This window comes from Rattus norvegicus, chromosome 14, assembly GCF_036323735.1.
Source record: "Rattus norvegicus strain BN/NHsdMcwi chromosome 14, GRCr8, whole genome shotgun sequence".
NCBI lineage: Eukaryota > Metazoa > Chordata > Mammalia > Rodentia > Muridae > Rattus > Rattus norvegicus.
In genome coordinates, this window is record NC_086032.1 from 11,914,502 (window position 1) to 11,939,060 (window position 24,559).

Genomic DNA, 24,559 nt, shown 5'->3' on the forward strand with positions numbered 1-24,559 from the left:
AGCTTTCTTTTTTGCTATGCTTAAAATGGGCATCAGCAGAGTAATCTTATAGGATCATGAACACAAAAGAGGACAAAATGTCTACCCCATGACAACACAAGTGAAGGACAGGCACTGTTAGTGAGAAGAACAAGGTCCAATCTCAGTTCTGGGGGTTCTGGGGGCTCTGGGTCCTGCCTTGAAGCTTCCTACCATTGTGACCAAGGGCGTGTCTCTCAGTAGACTGAGACTTGACTGAGGTAAAATGTAGGGCTTCATTTTCATTATTAACCATGTGTACTTTCAGACTTCAAAATCTCCCTAAATTTAAAATTGGTCCTACACATTGATATTTTTATATTGGTTGAAGAAATAACCTCTGAAAGAATCTTTATTGGAATGAGATGAATACAAAGCGTATGCACATACATATATAATTATACATATGTAATTATACATATGCAATTATGGAAAGTCAAAAAAATAAGAAATCTATCAAAAATGTTGTGATGTATGTATTTTTATTTTCTTATAAGGCTTTTCACATTGGAGAGGACCTAATATTAATCCAATTTATTCCAAGATGTTGAAAATGGGGATGATCGTATGTATCTCTTACTCTTGTTACACTCACTAGTTCTCTAGTTTCATTGAGAAAAAAATGATGATATTTCATTGAAATTGACAGTATTTTACTTTGATGGAGCTCTTTCTATATAATTTCATATTTTTGTCAATATTTCACTTTCTATGTAATTCTTTCTATATAATTTCACATTTTTGTCAATATTTCACTTGGAAATTGATCATGACCTAAAACACTAATGGTCCGTATATTTGAAGGGAGTAGGGGGATTATCAGTCTGGCTGGAGTAAGATACATGTGGAGAGAATGTTGCAACATAGCTTTGTGGAGACTGATGACCGATCACAGAGACCTTAGGACTCTGACCACAGAACACCTGGATTTACTCCAAAGAGGCTTGGTACAGCTGGGTCATGCAGATCTACTCCAAAGAGACTTGCTAGTTCCATAATATGGTTTGCACTCAGTAAAAGTTTTCCAGTAAAATGGAAACACACAAATGTAACTCTTGTCTTGGGTGAGTTAGATAGAAGTGATGACACAAAAAATTTTAAATATAAAATTATTAATGTGCGTGCATGTGCACTGTGCCTAAGTATATGCTAGTGTGCCACATGCATAAAAGACTCTACAAAGAAGAAGGCATTGGTTCCCCGAGAACTAGAGTTGTGGGTGCTTGTGAGTCACCATGTGAGTTCTGGCAAATGGGTCTGGGTTTCTGCAAGAGCAGTAATTGCTCTTAATTCCTGAGCCATTTTCTGCAGCCTCACAGAAAGATCTTCATTTGAAACTCAATTTTTCCTCTATTACTGAGCATCTAGGAAGTGAAAAGGAGGAGTTAGTGATGGGATTGGACAGTGATCTTCAGGATGCTGGGATCAGGCTAGAGGTTCTGCTCATTTTTTATTTCTCTGTGCAAGAGGTACATGCTATAAGAGTAAATTTGAAATCTTTACTATGAACGAAAGTGATCTAAGATATATTCAGTCTTAGTGGAAGAGTAGGGTATATTTTGATCTTCCTATGGTGAAAGAACTCCAGAGAACACGTGAAATACCAAGTGAGATGCAAATTCCAAAGCCTTTCAATAAAATCTAATACTTTCTGCATTTGAGCTGTGTGCATTGGAATTCACGTTGACTGGGGAGATGATTGATTAAGCCTCTGTTAGAAGGATATTAGCTTAGTTACATGAGTTAGAATGGAGACTCACTAAAGGTACCAAAAGAAGCTAGTTGTTTAATTTTTACCACAAGAATGGCACGTAGCCGCTCATGAAAATGTGAAAATGTATTGTAATGATAGACTCCAAAGAGTGTGGCTATTAGTAGTAATATTTTTCTCCTATGAATTTTTACTTTTTTGAGTAAAGTAATACATGCTTATAATATGCTCTGATGAAATCTACCATCCCTGACCCTTCCCCTCCAATTTTTCCTCTCTCTTACTGCTTTCCCCTGCCAACCTTGTGTGTTCTTTTTTTTTTTTGAAACCCATCAATTAAAATGCTGAGAAGAAGCAAGGAAGCATGAGACCCTAACTACCTTGCCCCAAACGACATTGAGTATAATCGCTGAGCCTTATTTAAATGTTATTTTAGGTTAAGAAGACTGTAGTTGTGTTAGCAACTAATAAATACATTCTAGAGAAAAATGAACACAATAACCCAGGTAACACATAACCCTTTTATTAAAAATGGGTTATGTCTTTAGCTCCCAAATAGAAATGCAATAGAAATTCAATAATTATTATAGCCTCCAAACCAGGAATTTTTCTTCATGAGGAAGAAAAATTGTGAGTATGTGTGTGTGTGTGTGTGTGTGTGTGTGTGTGTGTGTGTGTGTGTGTGTGTGTTTGGTGTATTGTGTGTGTGCTTGCATGTGCTTCCAGACTCCAAGACCAGAGCTGAAGAGTGGAAACTGTTAGAGAGAAGTTTTGGCTTTGTGTGGGGAAAAAACTTTCAGATGATGAATTTCTTGCCAGTCAAATGATGCTTTATGAAGCAGTGCATTTCTCTATTGCAGCATTTAAACATAATTGGAACCATTACGTAGGGAATTTTTTAGAGTATTCAAGTTTTAGTTGTGTGTACTTTGCTTGAGTTGAAAAATGTGTTTGACATCTTTAAAGTTCACGGAATTCTAAGTCCTTGATTTTGAGTTGTGACAGAGAGAACAGAACAAAAACAATCCTTTCTTATTTCTTCATCTTTCCCCTTTCTGTAGTTCCCCCCTTCCTTCCCTCTTTATTCTCTTACTCCTGCTTCCATTCTTTCCCTTCCTCTCTTCCTTTTCCTCCTCATTTTCTTTCCTCTTTCCACCCATTCACCTTCTCCTCCTCCTGACTTCCCCATTTCCCTTCTGCCTTAAATCCTTAAAAGAATATTTTGTACCAATTCCACTGTGGGAAGGCAAGGCACACATGAAGCTAATATTGACATTTGCAAGGAGATTTGCTTTTAAGCTAGATAAATTCAAGAACTCTGATAAATCTTGGGCAAGAAGATAGAGCTCTCTGTGAATACCATAAATATGTCAGAGAGAAGGTAGAGAAATATTTCAAGAAATCTGGTGGACCTGGGAAGGATTTGGAGAAGGTACTAGAAAGAAGAAAGAGATTATAGGTTTCTTCTGCCATTTGTAGTCAGCTTCTGGAAAGAGTGAACTCTAGAATGATACATTGGAAAGAAATTTGGGTTGCTTTGATCTTACTGAATGAAATGCTGACAGTAGTGTTTCCTTTGGATATGCAGATTGGTAAAGATAAAAAAGGGGATATATACTTCATAACCTCAAGTCAGCATCATTGAATACCGTTTGTCATAAATCTTAATCCCCATCTGTGGAGTTGCCACAATCGTCATTGTTTTGTACACTCTTACTTTTTCTTGTGCAGTGGAACATTTTACACTTTATTTTGTTCTATTTTGTGACAGGTTATTAAGGATCCTCCCCCACCACCTTCTCCACCAAAGGAGGTAAGTGAGTACCTGGGAAAGTGATGTGGAGTTGTTTTATTTTTTTATATAAATAGCTTTCCAAAACTGGACCAATTCTATCTACATGACAGCTAAGTATCTACTTTTTAATTTGTGAAAACCAACTGCAACTTTTTATCCTATGATTTCTTTAATGTACTAGAGGAATGGGACCGTCTTTGGTAGATATAGTCAGACTGGTTGCGGTATCGGAAGTACACGAAGGTTGGATGTATTTTTAGAATTTTGTATTAATGGTCCTGATGACACTTATCTAAAAATTGTTAAAATATCCAATCTGGTAGCTGAAAGGCGCCACTATTTTCTTCAGAGTGATAATTGTTATTGTATTACTCTTTTAGCTGCACCATCATAATAGCAATGTAAGGGAAGGGGTGTTTCAGTATTGTGTGTTTCCAGGGCCTCTTTAATGTTTGTCTTTTCATTGTAAGTTTATACTTCAAAGTTACATTTATACAGAAACATGAAGTCATTGAAATGCGGCCCCAAGTTGAACAATCCTTTAAAGTATGAATTGATGAGCACATTTGCTTTAAGCACACAATACTTGTAGTTCAAAAGGCAACTTCTGTTAGCCAAGGGGTGATAGAGGGAGAATCTGCTGGAGGGGAAGGTCATCCATACCTTGTAGAATGTTGTGTGAGATTATAAATATACCGTATATGCCACATATGATTTTTGCACTTTCCCATAACAATGGAATAATTTAAAACATCTCAATGTGACCGCATCTGAGTAAACAACATTTTAATAAATTAATTATATCCACTTTTAAAAACTGAATCTCCACAGGAGGAGGAGGAAGAGCCTTTGCCCAACAAGAAATGGCCAACTGTGGATGCTTCCTACTATGGCGGTCGAGGGGTCGGAGGAATTAAAAGGATGGAGGTTGGTCTCTTAAAGCAATAGAAAAGCACTGATCTAAAGTATACATTTGTAGGATTCTCAAGCCACAGACACCGTGCTTTTTTATAATTGCACCCATCTTTAGTCATCACTGCGTCTTCTCTGGGCACATTTGTTCTCTGTGAAAGCATCCTAGCTATGTCCAGAGCTGATGAGGAACAGCAGGCTCCATCAATCAAAAGACTGCATTGATAGGATTTATGAATGCTAAGGATAAAAATAGTTATGGGCTTCCTCGCTGCTGTGGAAAGAAATACCCCATGAAACATCAACTTTAGAGACGTCAGTCACTTACAGTTGCAACAATGTTCTTCTTTGAAAAGACCTAACAGTTAGTAACTATTTGAGGGAATTCGTTTTTGAAACATTCAACACCATGGATGTGACTTTATCGCAAATACAGAAGATGCACATTTAAAATTTTCAATAGCTTTTACTTAACTAATTACCATGGTGCTTCATATCATTTATTATGTTGAACCAGTTTTTGTTAGTCCAGTTATCCAGAGATGGAGGTTTTTCTAAAGAAAAGAGTAACACAAGGCAGGGAAGGATCTTGAGCAAAAGGATCGTGATTTTTATGTTTTAGTAGGTTTGCATTACAAACACTTCAGATAATCAAACTTACAAAGGAGGGATTTTACTTTGGCTTAGAGTTCTAACTATGGTTCATAAGCCTTCCTGGTTCTGGCCTTGTGCCCAGGCTAACCATGGGCAGGTAAGAACCAAAGCAAGAGGGGTTGGGGATTTAGCTCAGTGGTAGAGCGCTTGCCTAGGAAGCGCAAGACCCTGGGTTCGGTCCCCAGCTCCGAAAAAATGAACCAAAAAAAAAAAAAAAAAAAAAAAAACCAAAGCAAGAGAGGGAAGGTTCTGCTATCACCCCTACAGGCACAAAATACAAAGGCCATAGTCTAAGAACTCTTCCTGGGTCCACCTCTTACAGGTGCTCTCACCTTCCGAAAGAGCCTTATCAATAGCCAAGGTGTTAATACTTGTGTCCTTAGGGGACTTCCATATCCAAACTGCGGCCATTTCTTTATGCTTCAGAAAGGACATGCACACTTTCTGCCAGCCTGGAATTCAACGTTCAAGAGTCCTTGGATTCCAGTGTGTAAAGTCGCACCACCTGCCTTTCCTTTTCAGTTGTGGAAAATTTTTGAAAAAGAACGAGCCAGCTTTCATTGAGTCTGTGTCCATTAATCTTGTACATTTTGGCCACAGTACTGCAATGTCCTATTGTCTCAATGGTGAAGTGGATGGCAACGAGTGTTGAAATGACAACCTCCCCCAAAACCCACAGATATTTACAATGAAGGAATTCAATATATAAATAACCGAAGGATAAATAATAAACTGAATTGAGTATTAACTATTATTAAGACTTATCTAATATGAATTTAAGTTTGCAGTGGGAAAATCAAGTCCATAATAATGCTTTTATCAGCACATTTGTTCGAGCCTGCCAAGTACATAAGCTGGAAAAAGTAAATTAATTAGAGATCTGAGATCATCTGAATTGCAAAATAAAACTTCAGAGCTGAGGTTCTGATATGTTAAATCAGATACTTGTAGTAGTAGTAGTAGTAGTAGTAGTAGTAGTAGTAGTTGTTGTTGTTGTTGTTGTTGTTGTTGATTCTACAGATCTTACTCTTTAAAAATTTTTTATTTTTCTTGGATATTTCCTATATTTACATTTCAAATATTATCCCATTTACCCCCTCTCTCAAACTCCCCTCCCCCTGTGCTTCTAGGAGGATGCTCCTACTTGCACCCACCCGCTCCTACCTCAACTTCCTGGCGTTGCCCTACATTGGGAAAATGAGCCTTCACAGGACGAAGGGCTTTTCCTCCTATTGATGCTGGACAATGCCATCCTCTGCTACATATGATACTGGAGCCATGGATCCCTCCATGTGTACTTATTGGTTAGAGGTTTAGTCCCTGGGAGCTCTGATGGGGTCTGGTTGGTTGATGTTGTTGTTCTTACTATGGTGTTGCAAATTTCCTCAGCTCCTTCAGTCCTTCCCCTAAGTCCTCCATTGGGGTCCCCTTGTTCAGTCCAATGGTTAGCTGCAACCATCCTCATCTATATCAGTAGACATATCTCAGGAGACATTCATATCTAGTTCCTGTCAGCAAGCATTTCTTGGCATCAACAATAGTGACTGGGTTTGGTGGCTTCATATGGATGGATCCCCAGGTGTGGCAGTCTCTGACCTTTACTTCAGACTCTGCTCCACTCTTTTTCCCTATATTTCCTCCCATGGATATTTTATTCTCCCTTCTAAGAAGGACTGAAGCATCTACATTTTGGATTCTTTCTTCTTGAGCTTCATACAATCTATGAATTTTTTCCTAGGTATTCCAAGCTCTTGGTTAATATCCACTTATCAGTGAGTGCATACCAAGTGTGTTCTTTTGTGACTGGGTTACCTCACTCAGGGTGATATTTTCTAGTTTCATCCATTTGCCTAAGAATTTCATGTAGTCATTGGTTTTAATAGCTGAGTAGTAGTCCATTGTGTAAATGTACCACATTTTCTGTATACATTCCTCTGTTGTAGGACATCTGGGTTCTTTTCAGTTTCTAGTTATTATAAATAAAACTGCTATGAACATAGTGGAGCACGGTATATGTTGGAGCATCTTTTAGATATATGCCCAGGAGTGGTATAGTTGGGTCCTCAGGTAGTACTATGCCCAATTTTCTGAGGAACCTCCAACTGATTTCCAGAGTGGTTGTACCAGCTTGCAATCCCACCAACAATACAGGAGTGTCCCTATTTCTCCACATCCTTGCCAGGATCTATTGTCACCTGAGTTTTTGATCTTAGTCATTATGACTGGTGTGAGGTGGAATCTCAGGGTTGTTTTGATTTTCATTTCCCTGATGACTAAGGATGTTGAACATTTCTTTAGGTACTTTTCAGCCATTGTCTATTCCTCAGTTGAGAATTCTTTGTTTATCTCTGTACCCCATTTTTAAATAGGATTATTTGATTCTCTGACATCTAACTTCTTGAGTTCTTTGTATATATTAGATATTAGCACTCTATTGGATGTAGGAGTGGTAAAGATCTTTTCCCAATCTGTTGGTTACCATTTTGTCCTATTGACAGTATCCTTTGCCTTACAGAATCTTTGCAATTTTACGATGTCCCATTTATTGATTCTTGATCCCAGAGCATTAGTCGTTGGTGTTTTGTTCAGGAAATTTTCCCCTATGCCAATGTGTTCAAGGCTCTTCCCCACTTTCTCTTCTATTAGTTTCAGTGTATCTGGTTTTATGTGTGGAGGTCTTTGATCCACTTAGACTTGAACTTTGTACAAGGAGATATGAATGGGTCAGTTTGCATTCTTCAACATGCTGACTTCAGTTGAAACAGCACCATTTATTGAAAATGCTGTCTTTTTTCCATTAGACAATTTTAGCTCCTTTATCAAATATTAAGTGACTATAGGTGTGTGGGTTCATTTCTGAGTCTTTAATACTAATCCATTGATCTATCTGCCTGTCTCTCTACCAATACCATACAGTTATTTTTAATCATGATTTGTTTTGTAATACAGCTTGAGGTCAGAGATGGTAATTCCCCCAGAAGTACTTTTAATGTTGAGAATAGTTTTTGATATTCTGGATTTTTTTGTTATTCCAAATGAATTTGAAATTGCTCTTTCTAACTCTATGAAGAATTGAGTTGAAATTTTGATGGGATTGCATTGAATCTGTAGATTGCTTTTTGGCAAAATGGCCATTTTTACTATATTAATCCTGCCAATCCATGAGCATGGGAGACTTCAGAGGCTTGAAGTTCTTGTCATACAGATATTTAATTTGCCTGGTTAGAATCACACCAAGGTATTTTATATTATTTGTGACTATTGTGAAGGGTGTCATTTCCCTAATTTCTTTCTCAGCCTGTTTATTCTTTGAGTAGAGGAAGGTTATTGATTCGTTTGAGTTAATTTTATACCCAGGCACTTTGCTGAAGGTGTTTATCAGGTTTAGTTCTCTGGTAGAATTTTTGGGGTCACTTAAGTATACTAGCATATCATCTGCAAATAGTGATATTTTGACTTCTCTTCCCAATTTGTATCCCTTTGACCTCTTTTTGTTGTCTAATTGCTCTGGCTAGGACTTCAAGTACTATATTGAATAAATAGGAAGAGACTGTGTTGCCTTGTCTTGTCCCTGATTTTAGTGGGATTGTTCAAGTTTCTCTCCATTTAGTTTGATGTTGGCTACTGGTTTGCTTATATTGCTTTTACTATTTGTAGATATGCATCTTGAATTCCTGATCTTTCCAAGACTTTTATCATGAATGGGTGTTGAGTTTTGTCAAATGCTTTCTCAGCATCTAATGAGATTATCATATGGGTTTTTTTTTTTTGAGTTTGTTTATATAGTGGATTACCTTGATGGATTTCCGTATATTGAACCATTCTGGCATCCCTGGGATCATGGTGAATTTTTTTTTTTTAACTTGGATTCAGTTTGCAAGAATCTTATTGAGTATTTGTGCATTGATATTTATGAGGGAAATTGGTCTGAAGTTCTCTTTTTTTGTAGTGTCTTTGTGTGATTTAGGTATAAGCATAATTGTAGCTTCAAAGAACAAATTGGTTAGTGTTCCCTCTGTTTCTATTTTGTGGAATAATTTGAAGGGTTTTGGTATTAGGTCTTCTTTAAAGGTCTGATAGAATTCTGCACTTATCCCATCTGGTCCTGGGCATTGTTTGGTTGGGAGACTTTTAATGACCACTTCTATTTCTTTAGGTGTTACAGGATTGTTTAGATGGTTTATCTGATCCTGATTTATCTTTGGAACTTGGTATCTGTTAGAAAATTGTCCATTTCATCCATATTTTCCAGTTTTGTTGAGTAGGTTTTTGTAGTAGGATCTGATAATTTTTTCAATGTCCTCAGTTTCTGTTGTTATCTCTTCCTTTTCATCTCTGATTTTAATTTGGATACTGTCTCTGTGCCCTCTGACTAGTCTGGCTAAGGATTTATCTATCTTGTTGATTTTCTCAAAGGACCTGATCCTGGTTTTGTTCACTCTTTGTGTAGTTCTTTTTGTTTTTACTCAGTTGATTTCAGCTCTGAGTTTGTTTATTTCCAGTCATCTATTACTCTTGGGTGTATTTGCATGTTTTTGCTCTAGAGCTCTCAGTTGTGCTATCAAGCTGCTAGTGTATGTTCTCTGTAGTTTCTTTTTGGAGGCACTCACACTTATGAGGTTTACTCTTAGCACTGCTTTCGTTTCATCTGATAAGTCTGGGTATGTTGTCCCTTCATTTTCATTAAATTCTAAAAAGTCTTTAATTTCTTTGTTTCTTCCTTGGCCAAGTTGTCATTGAGTAGAATATTGTTCAACTTCCATGTGTACTTGGGCTTTCTGTTGTTTTTGTTATTATTGAAGACCAGCCTTAGTCCATGGTGATCTGATAGGATGTGTGGGATTATTTCAGTCTATTGAGGCCTGTTTAGTGACCAATTATACAATCAATTTTGGAGAAGGTACCATGAGGTGCTGAGAAGAAGGTATATTCTTTTGTTTTAGGATGAAATGTTCTATAGATGTCTGCTAAATCCATTTGGTTCATAACTTCTGTTAGTTTCACTGTCTTTGTTTAGTTTCTTTTTCCATGATCTGTCCATTAATGAGAGTGGTGTACTGAAGTCTCCTACTATTATTGTGTGTGGTGCTGTATATGTTTTGAGCTTTAGTAAAGTTTCTTTTATGAATGTGGGTGCCCTTGCATCTGAAGCATAGATGTTCAGAATTGAGAGTTCATTTTGGCAGATTTTCCCTTTGAGTATGAAGTGTCCTTCCTTACCTTTTTTGATGAGTTTTGGTTGAAAGTCGGTTTCATTCAAAATTAAAATGGCTACTCCAACTTATTTCTTGGAACCATTTGCTTGGAAAAATTTTCCAGCCCATTACTCTTAGGTAATGTCTGTCTTTGTCACTGTGTGTTTCCTGTATGCAGCAGAATGCTGGTTCCTGTTTATGTATCCCGTCTGTTAGTCTATGTCTTTTTTAGGGGAATTGAATCCAATGATGTTAAGAGATATTAAGGCACAGTGACTGCTGTTTTCTTTTCTTTTTGTTGTTAGAGGTGGAATTATGTTTGTCTGGCTATCTTCTTTTGGGTTTGTTGTAAGCATGTTCTCTCTGCTGCCTTCCCCAGCTCTGGCCTCCTCTGCCTCTCTAAAACTTTTCTCCTGCCCTTCCTTCCTTCTTGTTTAACGACAGGCCTTGTTCTAGCCTGTACCTGCCTACACCTGCATAATGACATTAATCTACATTGGACATTTTACTTTAGGAGCTTTTTGCATTTTGCATTGTCTTTGACCATTGTGTCAATGTTTCTATGGTACCTTCTGCCCCTGAGACTCTCTCTTCTATCTCTTGTATTCTGTTGGTGATGCTTGCATCTATGACTTCTGATCTCTTCCCTAGGTTTTCATTCTCCAGGGTTGTTTCCCTTTGTCATTTCTTTATTGTTTCTATTTCCATTTCTAGCTCCTAGATGGTTTTGTTCATTTCCTTCACCTGTTTGGTTGTGTTTTTCTGTAATTCTTTAAGGGATTTTTGTGTTTCCTCTTTAAGGCCTTCTACTTGTTTACCTGGGTTCTCCTGTATTTCTTAAAGGGAATTATCTACGTCCTTCTTAAATTCCTCTATTATCATCATGAGATGTGATTTTAAATCCTAATCTAGCTTTCTGAATATGTTGGGTTATCCGGTATTTCCTGTCATGGGAGAATTGGGTTCTGATGATGCCAAGTAGTCCTGATTTCTGTTGCTTAGGTTCTTGTGCTTGCCTCTTAACATCTGGTTAGCTCTGATGTTAGTTGGTTCTTGGTGCCTTTGACTGGAGCTTGTCCTGGGCCTATGAGCCTGCGATCTTAGGAGTGAGATTCTCCTGGGAGACCAGCTTTCCCTGGCAGATTTTGGGTCCAGAGGGCTGTGGTATAGCTTTAGCTCTTGGTGCAGATGGAGACCAGAAAGTATCCTGTTGCAGCCTGCCCTGTGGCTCTGGTGTCCTGCGTGCTCCTGACAGGTATCTCTTTGAATAGTCAGTGGAGACAAAGTGGGGTCTTACCTGTGGGATTTGGAGTGATAGCGCTCCCGGGAGACCAACTCTTTCTGGGCAGGTTTTGGGCCCAAGGGCTGTGGGTGCAGATGGAGACAGGAAAAGTCCTGTCCCCAGATCTCACTCTTTTACATTAAGTGCTTATTTAAACTTTTTGGGGTGAAGTTTACAGAAAGTTAGCTGAGCTTTGTGATCTCTCTTAGTACAACAGATCTACTTACCACAGTTGCTGATAACTTGTGGGTGATTCTGTCACGTTCTTGTGAAACTGACTTTTTAAACTTTCTGAAACTGTTCCTTAATTTTATAGACTCTCAGTTATGCAAATATACTCTGGAAATTATGAAACTCGCTGTTGATGATAAAAGGCAAGTGTGATGGGAAGAAGTCAGCTCTGAAACGTGTGCTTATGCATTTCCGCCATAATAACATGAGGCTAGGGATAGGGACTCTGCTGAGACTTTCTCTAGCAATATATTTTTGTTATTTTTTCTTCCTTCCTTTTAGGCAACCTCAATGTGTTCAAGTTAAAATATTAAGATTTATACATGTGTGCACGCATGCACACCTGAACAAGTGAGTGTATGCACGCACGCACACACACACACACACACACACACACACACACACACACACACACACACACACACACTTGCACATTTAATTCCTTTGGGGAGTGGAAAAGAACTTCCAAAAGGTGTCTTCTAGTTTTAGACCTTGAGATTAAGCGTGGGTTGTGTTTGGTGATGGTTGATGATAAATCAGAAGCTCTTTCATAAAACAAAGACAGCGAACTTAGGAAATCTCTTTAGGCCTCCATTACTGAAGGCCATGAGTATAGTCATCAGAGCCTGAGCATACCACACTGGATAAAAAATCCAGTTTAACCAGCTTTTACTTTTTTTTTTCTTTTTTCTTTTTTTCGGAGCTGGGGACCGAACCCAGGGCCTTGCGCTTGCTAGGTAAGCGCTCTACCACTGAGCTAAATCCCCAACCCCGCTTTTACTTTTTTTTATGGTTCCAGTGATATTCGAGTCTAATTATCACAATATCTATGGTTTTAACTATGAATGCTAGGCTAAGGAGCTATTTGTGTTAAATCTACTTTTTCTAAATGACTCGAAATTTTATCTGCTTACTGCTCTATTCTGGATTGTTTCTCTGAGTTGAATTCACTAAACAATCTGTCTCTCATTTTCTCTTGTTTTATTCTATAAAGTTGTGATGTTACAGCTGCACGCAATGAATACTGGTTTTAGAGTTTTAAATTCAATTATGTCCAAAGATTTTATTCCCAGCGTTAGCTTATTGAGGCAAAGACTGATTTGAAAAAAATATATATATTTTTTAAAGAAAGCTCCACTATCTAGCTCTAAAAGGTTTAGTATGTTGCAAACAGATTTAACAACTTCATAATGCACTTTCTTGTCACTGGTCACATTGAAAGATACAAACATATAAAACTCAACAGTATCCACTTGAAATGGAAAACCAGTTTAAAGTTGTACTTAACAAGGGGTAGTAATGGTAAAAATATCTAAATGGCGTTGTCAAAAAGCTGTGCTTTACCATTTCCTCTCATGAAAAGTAGCCTGCCATCTTCTTACTCAGCAGTTCTGGTTAGTAGCTTTGGACTTCTCTCCGTGACACGGCCTAACAGTGCATGGCAGCATGTATTGGGTTTGTCTGCCTTTCTCTTCGTACACTCTACCTGTTATCTCTGTCCTCTTTGGTAATGTCCTGGGATTCTCGCACTGCTCCTGCCTGGATAAACTGCTCCAGAGACCACTCCCCAGTCATACATTGTCGGTCTCCTCTTTGGCTCTTCTCTTCTGTTTACTGAAAAGTCAAGGAAAACAATAACCCAAATCCCCATTGGTTTTCATCAATACCAAGACTTCCCAGAGAATGAAATTACCTAAAATCTGTGGGATTCCATAACTGTCTGTGTTTCCCTCCCCATCCCAGCCAAACAATTTTTCCCAATTCATGTCTCTCAATTAGGAATTTGCTTATTAAATGACAGTATTCACTCAGATGAGCTAAAGAACTCAAGACAGAAAGCTATCTGGCAAGTAAATTGTTGTAACTGGGAATTTATACTTTGCAAATCAGCTAAATATTATGAAATCATAATTTTCAGAAAGATTAATTATGTTTATGTAATATAAATTCATTCAACTCAAAAAATCCTGTAAAACTTAATTCACTTATTTCTTATTGCTTATCTCCAAATCTTTACCCTGGACAGTGCATACCACACCTGTGGTGGCTTTGCGTGCATGGCTTAAATTATGGCGTAGTTCCCTCCTCTGGAACAGAAACAAATAATATCTATTTCTCTGCGTTTTTAGGGATTGAATAAACATGGATGCGCTGAATAAAGGCTATCATTACCATCTTTGTGTCCCTTGTGGTAGAACTGAGCCACACAGTCTTGCATAAACCACAAATTGTCTCCTTATTTGAAGTGGTATAAAGACCGCTGCACCAAATTTAACTGATGTCATGATTTCCAAGAGTTAGTTTGTACTAGGGTCATACTATTATAATAAAGAATGACGACGAAGCAGGAAGGAAGATACTTGGACTGTCCTGTTGGGCCAGCCCAGTCTAATGGTCTAGCTCCAGGACCCTGTGAGAGACCTTGTCTTAAAGTACAGGACGAGGGGCACCTGAGGAATTGACATCTGAGGTTGACCTCTGGCACACACACACATACACACACACACACACACACACACACACACACACACTTGAGCATGCACATATAGACCACCACAGACAGGAAAATCATAATAATGAGTGACAAGGAACCCATTAAAACTCAAAAAAAGGGAACTGGAATTAGTGTACCAATTTATCTTCTTACATTGGACTGGTGCATCCAAGAACCGTGGACCACATAAGAACCTGCTTCTCTGGGACACTTTGTTTGACAGCAGCGCCTCCTTCATTTTAAAGGTCCGCTGGGGAGATAAGGGTTCTACGGAGGAAGGCGCAAGGCTAGAGAAAGCAAAAAATGCGGTGGTGATGATCCCTGAAGAAGAGATACCTGTCCCATCGAGACCACCTCGACCCAAACCCACACACCAGGCACCTCAGACAAAGTGGTACACGCCAATTAAGGTATGTTCCAGAGTTGTGTGTGCTATAGCTGAAACCTAATGGGAACTTAGCTTTTAGAATTTCTCCTGTCCCCGGAGGAAGACTAAGGCCCATAAAACCGCAGACATCCATTTTTATGCTCTAGCGACCGCATATTTTCTTAGCACAAGAGCCTTTGAGTTTTTAAATGTATTTACTTGGTTAATTGATTAATGTAATGAAGCTACCCAAGTTTACAAGTCCAATATCTCTTTAGGGTCGTCTGGATGCACTCTGGGCATTGATCTTGAAGCAGTACGACCGGGTGTCCTTGATGAGACCCCAGGAAGGCGATGAGGTACGTGATTTCTTGAGAAAGTTGGTGGGGGGCGGAGCATATAACGGAAGTAATTTAAAACTTCCTGTTAGCATGTGGGGTAGAATTGATGCTGACGGCTACACGTTCTTGTTACACTGGGTGCTTGTCTAACTGTGTTTTTTAGGATGCACTTTTCAAGCCAATTTCATACCACTGCCTTTCCAGATAATTAAGTAAAGTCATAAGCACGCTCATTGCTTCGGTATTTGACTTTGAAGACATGTGTTCTGAGTTATCTCCCCTTGGAAGAAACAGACAGGGAATTAGCATCTGAAGTCTTTCTTCTAGCATTTGTAGCAATGGGATCTGGGGAAAACACCTCAGAAACGTTTTCTTTAGATATAAACCTGTTACCTGCCTTCGATAGTTGCAGCAGTCACAGTCTAGTTTCTGAAATAGGTCAAGGTGCCCTGAGGGCTTGAAGCTCTGTAGAAATCTGTAATAGTGATATTTAGATACATATCCTTACCGGTGTGTGTAGGCATGGTTTTTCCTTACTTCAAGCTCTCATTCCAGAAATCTGTTTAGAATTACTCTGTTCTTAGTAGTTTTCCTAATAATTTGCACTGCTTCCTGGTGCTACAATTTTAGGAAAATTGTTCAAAGCTTCCTCCTAGGTCTGGTTGAAGGACCAGTGCTGTTCAGGAAAGCTAGCAGGCTGCTTTCCTGGTGTGAGTGCGACCCTTCCTTTTCTACTGAGGAGAATGCCAGGCACATCTCGGAGGTGTTTTGGCTTTGACATTTAGGTCTGACACTCTGCTCTTTAAAGCTATGGAGTTATCAGTCAAATTAGTATTTGTGCTCTAAAGCCACGAGAAGACGCATTTGGCATTAGCGAGCTTTTAACTTGGTGGTTAAAAGTTTAAAGGAATTTTAAATTTGTATTGTTATGTTTATTTATTTATTTAATCAGCCTAGGAACATTTTGAACTTTCTGAGGTCAGCCAGTTAGGGTACACGACTTGAGAGTATGCAGCTGAACGTTCTCCCATGAGGCCGGTACCCTTTCCTATGACCACTGGGAGAGAGAACTATGTGCCATCCTCTTCTATAGCCAGGCCATTGGCAGATTATCAATAGAAACTTCCTTTATATGGAAATTCATGCGCCAGGGTAAATTCAGATGTGGGTTGGAGTTCCGGTTCTGGAGCCGGGAGTAACGCTTCTTCCTCTCAGGCACACTGGTGTTTCACTTCCTCACGTACAGGGATTTGCATGCCTCATCTCAGCGTGCTCTGCACCACATCAGATGCCCGTTTGCATGTTTAATAAGTTCCATCTTGTTAAGTGCTGAGTATTGAGTAAATACTGAGGATTGTGGGTGGGTTGAAATTTCAGTTCTCTTCCTAAAATTTCATGTGCTCTTTAAACTATTAAGGAAAGGTTTGGATATTTGTACTCTAAAATCCACCAATTAAACCCGATTAAACTGAGTTATACATTAAACCCTGACTAAATTTACCTATACATAGTTCATGTAAATATGAACTTTACTTATGTGTATGAGATCTTCATTGTCATCTGATTATCATTTTGCTCTAAAATTTTGCTTTCCAATAAACCATCCTATTAAATGTTAGGATCTCTGTTTCAGCACGGATAAGTATGGTAAATTCCTCTTGAAACAGTTTGGCTATCATATCAACTAACCCATTGGAACGAATGTTACCTGACATTAAGGTTAATATTTTTTTAAAAGAAAAAACAGTATTTATCAATTTGTAAGTTGGCGTCATTACTAATTTTATTTTCCTATGTCTCCTGTGGTCGTTAACCTTTGAATGCACACCTATACACAAACACATTTGTTTACATTGGTCTATGAAGTATTTGTGTTGGGTACAGAAGTGGGTGGGTGGGAGAGAGAAAGAGAAAGAGAGAGACAGAGAGAGAGAGAGAGAGAGAGAGAGAGAGAGAGAGAGAGAGAGAGAGAGAGATTGTAAAACATTTTGCTCACTTTCAGCATTAGGAAGGCAGGCCAGGATTTAGATGACTGTGCTCATTTACATCGTCAGGGCATAAATAATACCTTTTCATCTGGATACTAAAGAGTGGCATCCTCCCAGGGTGGACTGCGAGGCTGACTGTAAGCTGCATGACAGATAATAAGGCACAGGTTTTCTCAGGGCCTGACTAATGGCTCCAAGGAACACAACCCCAGTCTACCCAGCAGCTTGTTTTGTGCTTTGGAAAACAGCCTTGTCATTTCAGTAGGAACAGTTTATTGCCGATTCTGCCTCTGGAGAGCTCTGTCTGATAAACAAACCGGAGAGCTCAGCACTGCAGCGGGTCCCGCAGGTGGGGCGGCGAGCCCTTCACGGTGCCTTTGGAGCCGAAACTGTGCTGGGGCGCTGTGGCCGCAGGGCTCCCGGACTGAGCTCTGCGCGGCCCGGGGGTCCTTGATGCTGAAGCTGGGGCTGGCGCGCATAGTATCAAAGCGGCGGTCGGGGCGGGCGGGCTCCCTGCGCGGGGCTGCGGGCGGGCGGGCGCGGGCTTTGATGCGGGCACCGGGTCCTGGGAGTCGCGGGTTTCGCGGCCAGGTGCGAGCTAGCAGGTTGTCCCGACATCTGCTGGTGGCCGGGGCGGCCGATTGTCAGCGGAGGAAGTTGAGAGCGGCAGGACCGTTTTGGTCTCACGCGCGCTGCCTGGAGGCCCCAAACTCCAAAGGTAGGAGCGGGGTGGACACAGCTGCGCTCCCAAACTTGCCTGAGGCACAAATAGGAGATCTAATGCAGTTTGACTCCGCGGTGGTGGGGAGACAGGACAGAGAGCCACTTCAGAGACAACTTACCGCTTGCAACATCTGCCGCCAAGTTTCCAGGGAGTGACAGGGGACAGCAGGTACAGATCGAAGTCTCTGCACAAACAACCTCCATTCCGCCCTGGACTCTTTTGAAGGGTCTCCATCAAACAGGCTGGGGTCCGCAGCAGGAATTTGTTTGGTTTTTCAAAGCAGAGTGCGTGTGTGTGTGTGTGTGTGTGTGTGTGTGTGTGTGTGTGTGTGTGTGTGTGTGTTTTCTCCTTCAACAACAAGGTAATTTATAAATGATGCATTACCATGCGTCCTCTTTTTTCCCCCCTATGAAAAGAGAGTTAGAGAAGCAGAAGGGCAAAGAAGAAAGAAAACAGGACAACTGCAGCACTAGTCTGGAGTTGTTCCACAAACCAATTAAAATCTCCAAAGACCTTCTCGACCGTGTTTGAGGTTATGCTAACCTTCAAACGCTCCTCATTCACCGCTGAGCAGACAGCAACTTACACACACGACGCAAGAATCCCAGAATATGCCTGAGGTACACGGACTTCTGCTTGCACCCCATGTTCTATGGAGTTAATCTCACAGATGTGAAATTCAAGGTTCTCTTTTCAAAAAAAAAAAATTACTGGTTTGGCTTTCTTGGTGGTGGTCCCTCTCCCACCCTCCAGGAAAACAAAACCATCTAGAAAACTGAATTCACTTCAGTCTGTCAGGACTCTGTCCCTGCAGTACCTCAAAATAAGAAGGCTTTTTTTTCCTCTTGCGAGGAGAACACCTCTTCTATTACCTGCATTTAGCTGAGAAAATAATTAATCAATTAGTTTAATTTTTACCAAAACAAAATAGCAAAAAACCAAACCAAACCAAACCAAACCAAAACAACCCCCAAAACCCTCATATTAGCGCACAGGTGTATATTTATACAGTGGCAACCGGATGGGCTAAAACACTAGCCTGAAAAGTCAAGGCTGCGCTCCCCTGGGATTTACCCATGATGCAGTGAGGTGGCTGCATGATCATCCTGAGAGGAAAGCGAGCAGTCATATCAATGTGTGCTTTGGAGCAAAGGATTGGCGAAGGAGCAGTCAAGGAGCAGGGCCTGGGGGTGGAAGCTGGAGTTGGCAGTGCCGTCATAGCACATGTGTATATAGTGAGGCCTAAGAAAAGCCAGCCCTCCTATGTGGAGAACACTTATAAATTATACAGCCGGCCTCCATATTGCTTGAAATGACTCATGTCCACACGGATAGAACATCATTCTTCCACTCTTTAAAAGTTCATAGCAAAGAAAAGACAGGATGCATCAAGATCCTAGGGCGCTCAGGTTTATTTCGAAGGCATCAAGAGAGCTTTGTAACTGTAGAGGCCAATGGCTGAAGCTCACTTCCGGTTTATAGCTCCAGTTGCGGGTTTACGTCCATACCCCTATTACTCCTGCTCCTGAGTTCTCACGCCCAAACAAGCAGGCCCTTTTTGAATGTCACCTTCATCAATGACCCTGGCGTTTTTAAGTGCCACTATGAGCTGCCCTGCGTTTATGAGTCACACAGTGTTCACCACGGTTTAGTCCCTCCATCCGCAAACTGACCGATGCTTCACATCAGGGCTACCCACCACCCGCTTTTGTTGTCCACCATGTTGGCGGCACAAACCTCCTGTGGGTTTTCTTAGAAGACTGATCATTCACTTTAATGATTCTATATTTATGATATTTTCAGTGTACTGTGAATGACTTCGGGCTTTGGAATAAATTTGCCAAAGTCTTAAACTTAAAAAATGTATATTTTGGGGCTGGGGATTTAGCTCAGTGGTAGAGCGCTTACCTAGGAAGTGCAAGGCCCTGGGTTCGGTCCCCAGCTCCGAAAAAAAGAACCAAAAAAAAAATGTATATTTTATCCTGAGCTTCTTAATAATATTATTAGCTATTGTCATCTTTTCAATGACTGCCTTCGAATGCTTTGATTTAAAAATCAGTGTATGTATTTTGAAGCATATGGGTGAGCTTTATAATAGATTTTATGGGCTCCAGAAAAACCTCCTATTTTAGCCTGAGCTGATCCTACCTATCACAATACACTCATACTTTGATAAACTTCTTTTAGTATTTAAAATGAAAATATGGAGAAAGTCCAAAACTGTTAAGAAAAAACAACCCTAAACTGATTATCATCTAAGACATCTACAATTAATTATTGTCCTTTAGGCCAATTAAGATCTGATAAACACTTCCCAGAGAGCACTGCCAGCCAGCTCTTTGCCCCTCAGGTAAGCTTAGCATCTTGCTTCTTCATTATTTCTTGCTGACCAGCCCACTCCGTGTGGACTGTGTGGACATCGGATTACTATAGACTTCTAGGGTTAGAGAACCTCTCAGGGGCTCCTCTCTGGAGGAGACCGATTCTCTCTTTCTCAGCAGCCGTTGGTCACTGATAGCTCTTCGTCGAGGTGTGGGGCCTTGTGAGATTCTCCCCCATCTACACTGGCGTTTCAGCTGGGGCTGCCATGCTGCAGGTCTTGTTTAGGTGAACGAAGAGCTGAGATTTTTATGGGTACAACTTCCCTGTCCAACCTTTAAACTCAGGACATCTTTAAAAGTGCTATGTCATCCTCTCTCGCTTTTCTTTTCTAGGTCATACATTTTTTAATTGGATATTTTATTTATTTACATTTCAAATGTTATCCCCTTTCCCGGTCTCCCTTCTGGAAACCCTTTATCTCATTACCCCTGCCCCTGCTTCTAGGAGGGTGCCTCCCCCAACTCCCACCTCTCCGCCCTGCCATCCAGCGTGCATATAGGGGTTTTGCCTGCATGCATACCTATGTGCTACATCTGTCCAGTGCTGGTAAAGGTAAGAACAAGACATCAGATCACCCGGAAGTTGAGTTAAACACAGTTGTAAGTCATGACGTAGGTGCTGGGAACGACGTCTGGGTCCTCTGGAAGAGCAGTTAGTGCTCATAACTGCTGAGCCAACTCTCCAGACTCCATTTCGCCCTCTTAATAGACAGAAGTACCTACCTTTGGTTGATACTTGTTCGAATGATAAAATTTCTACTAGAATCATCCTGGCCATGAGCTTGCTATTATGATGGCAACATTGACGGCTACAATGTTGTGTGTCTGTATAGATGGGTGTGCGTTTACACTGTAGTTACAGAAATGTTTGCAGTACCGTGGAATACATTTGCTTTTTATAAAAGTTACCAGCTAATGACTCTCGCACCGGAAGTTAACATTCACAAAGAATGTTCTTTGGGTACCATTTCTTAGCTTGAATTCACCTCTGAATTATGCAATAAACAGGCATGTGTTATTTCATTCTGGTTTCCTGAAGTAAGTTACAGGATATGCAAGACATAATTAGCATAAATTACTAAGATAGATGAATTTTTTCAAAGAACCTATATATAGTAATTAGATATTTAATGAGCACTTTAATAATTAACAAAGAAAATTATTTTTAGCACAAACACCTCTTTTTAGATCAATACATTGCTTTTTTAGAAATATAAATTTTCTTTCATCTATAAGCTCTGGCACAGTGAAAGAATGCAAATTTTTTTTTTAAAAAATGCAAGAGTCAGTCTTCCCCAGGGAAGAACACACCAATTGGCCATTCAACTCCAATTAGTCAGCCCTGAAAACATATAGACTAGCAATGGTCTGAGCAGGTTATATTTAGTAATATATACAGGAGTATATACAGAAATATATACAGGAGTACATACAGGAATATATACAGGCATATATACAGGAATATATACAGGAGTACATACAGGAATATATACAGGAGTACATACAGGAATATATACAGGAGTACATACAGGAATATATACAGGAGTACATATGGGATTATATAAAGGAGTATATACAGGAATATATACAGGAGTATATACAGGAGTATATACAGAAATAAATACAGGAGTATATACAGAAATAAATACAGGAGTATATACAGGAGTATATATACAGGAGTATATACAGGAATATATACAGGCGTATATACAGAAATAAACACAGGAGTGTATACAGGAATATATACAGAAGTATATACAGAAATAAATACAGGAGTATATATAGGAATATATACAGGAGTATATACAGGAATATATACAGGAGTACATACAGGAATATATTCAGGGTTACATACAGGAATATATACAGGGGTATTTACAGGAGTACATACAGGAATATATACAAGAATATAATGTATCATATACATATACATTTATGTATATATTTACCTGTACGCATGTTATAGCAGTTAAATTTTTAAAAAGACCATTAATATGAAAGAAAGGTCGGGGTTTATATGGAAGAGTTTGAACGAGAAGGGAGAAATGTAATCATGTTATATTGTCAAAAACAAAGCAAAATCACTTTCTAAAAGAGGCCAAAAGTTGACCTCAGTTTTCCAGGGTGGAGCACATTGTTTTCATAAGCCCAGTCTGCGCTTACGTGGGATCATATTGAGAACATCAACAAACACATCATCCCTCTGGGGACAGAAATAGCCTCACGGATTTACAATTTAACATTCCCCTCTGCCTTTAGAAATGCTAAATACAATCTTTTAAAAGCAGGATTTATTTATTTTACCTGCATGTGTACAAGTGTATGTGTGCGTGTGTGTGCGCGTGCGCCTGAGTGTATGTATGTGTAGCATAGGCATGCACGGGACAGTAGAGCCGGAAGAAGTCGGTAGATCCCCTGTAACGGGACTGGCCAGCAGGTGTGAGCCATCATGGGGACTGGATCAGGCTCCTCTGCAAGAGTGGGAAGTGCTCTTAACTGCTGAGCCACCACCATCGGTGTTTAATCTTGATATCGTATTTATTATAAAGGAGAAAATACACCTCCACTCAGTCACTTCACAACTTTTATAACATAAAATTGTATTTTTACCATGTTCACTATTCGATTTTTACTTTGGAGCTCAGAGTGCAATCTAAAGAGAAAGAAAGTATTTTGAAATAGGTTACTTACTCTTTTTAAAAGAATGCATTATGATTGTGACTTGAGCCCTGCCAGGTGCCCAATTACAAGTTTAATGTAAAAAAAAAAAAAAAAACCTCAGCAAAGTTGTTGAGCAGGAAGTGTTTATCGCTCTGTCCTTTTCCTTCCTTTCCCAGGGACAGAATCTTGCCCTGGAGGTATGGAATGCCTACACTCACTATGTAGGTCTTGAACTTGCAGCAATCATCCTGCTTCTGCCTCCTGCATGCTGGATGACAAGCGTTGTGCCAGCATGCTTGGGTGTATTCTGATTCTCAAAATACGTGCTACCCATTTCAGCGCATTCTATAGATACATGCGTTTCAGATCTCGCTTACTCTGCTAAATACTTTAAGGATTATTACTTTTATTTTTGAGAGTATAATATGGTTACAGTCTCCACTTCCATTGTCTTCCTCCAAATCCTTCCCCATACTCCTTTTGCTCTCTTTCAAATTCATGGCCTCTTTTTCATTAATTGTTACACACACATGTCTATACACATGCAGTCCAAAATGTAAACCTGTTCAGTCTGCCTGGTGGTGCTTGTATGAATGTTTTCAGTTCCTAGCATTTGGCGTTGCGTGCTTTTATGCTGAGCACTTGATACTGTGAGCTGTTCACTGGGGAAGAGTATTTCTCCCATTCCTTCATTGCCTGAAGTTCTTTGTTAAATGCCTTCTGTTTCACTTTTATTTACAAGTAAAACCTAAGATCTCTGATAATGTATACATATAATCTCTTAGTAATTTAACCTTTAAACATTTTTCCACATTTACATTTCCACTATTTTTACTTTGAATAAAATTCAATGTCCAATAATTATTTTGAAACTGATATGATTTTCTTATGTAAAAATAATTTACTTTTCAACCAAGCAAACAGCACAGACACACACAGACACAGACACAGACACACAGACATACACACACACACACACACAGACACACACACATACCCTAATACCCTTAAATTTGTTTACAATTTCATTTCTTCTGGTTTTGAAATAATAATTCCTTTTAATCGATTATATGAAGTTATCTTTGTTTCTCCTTATGCTTTTCAAAAACAACGAAATTGAATATTCAAACCCAATTCAAGTTAATTTTACTCTTTGATGTACTTCGTGTATTTCTGTTCCCAGATCAATCACAATAGTTGGCAGAAGTAATACATTTCCTACACTTTAGATTCACATGATATTTCTTAGCAAGCTGGTTAATGTTGCGCATGCTAAATATGTAACTTACAAATATATATATTTCATAGACATACACATACACCTACATGAAATTTATACTTCATAATTTGGTTGATTACTAGGCATATTTTGTTTTAAATAAAAAATTACGGATTTGAAAGAGGCTTTTAAAATAAGGCTGTTTCCTTCTTAAAATAAATGTTCTACTAAAGCTCTTCATGACACGAATGATTTCTTAGCAGTTTATTATAAATTCACTGTGTTTTATACCATAAGTTTAAAGTCTACCCGAGGGAGGATCAGACACACAAATAAATCCTCTTCGTATTTAATTGCCTACCCGAGTTAGGAAGTCTGCAGAGCATGGCGGTAGAATATTCATATAGGATGTTTATGTCCGCAGCATACCGACAAGAATTCTAGAGCAAAGGCGCTTTCTCTCCAGTAGGGCCCTCTTTCACATCAATCCCTTCACAGCTCTTACGACCCTGGTGTGGTCCTAAGTTCGAATCCTTGGTCTATTTCTCTGCCCTCTCACCTTTTCTCTGGAGAGCATGGAGAAGCT

At 39.5% G+C, this 24,559-nt stretch overlaps 1 protein-coding gene across 4 annotated transcripts in view; it reads left to right on the forward strand.

The window, feature by feature from the left end:
- The window catches only part of Antxr2 (ANTXR cell adhesion molecule 2), a 140,393-nt gene that overhangs the window by 68,728 nt on the left and 47,106 nt on the right, over nt 1–24,559 (forward strand). For 3 of the 4 annotated variants that reach the window (XR_010057380.1, NM_001398916.1, XM_039092655.2), the window contains exons 13-16: nt 3,501–3,542; nt 4,356–4,451; nt 14,538–14,702; nt 14,938–15,018. Coding sequence is in view for 3 of the 4 variants with exons in the window: in NM_001398916.1 (NP_001385845.1) it covers nt 3,501–3,542; nt 4,356–4,451; nt 14,538–14,702; nt 14,938–15,018 (384 nt within the window). In the remaining variant the exon portion in view is untranslated. Of the gene's footprint in view, nt 1–3,500; nt 3,543–4,355; nt 4,452–14,537; nt 14,703–14,937; nt 18,056–24,559 lie in introns of those variants that run through there. The other variant, XM_063273302.1, reaches the window with a different exon arrangement.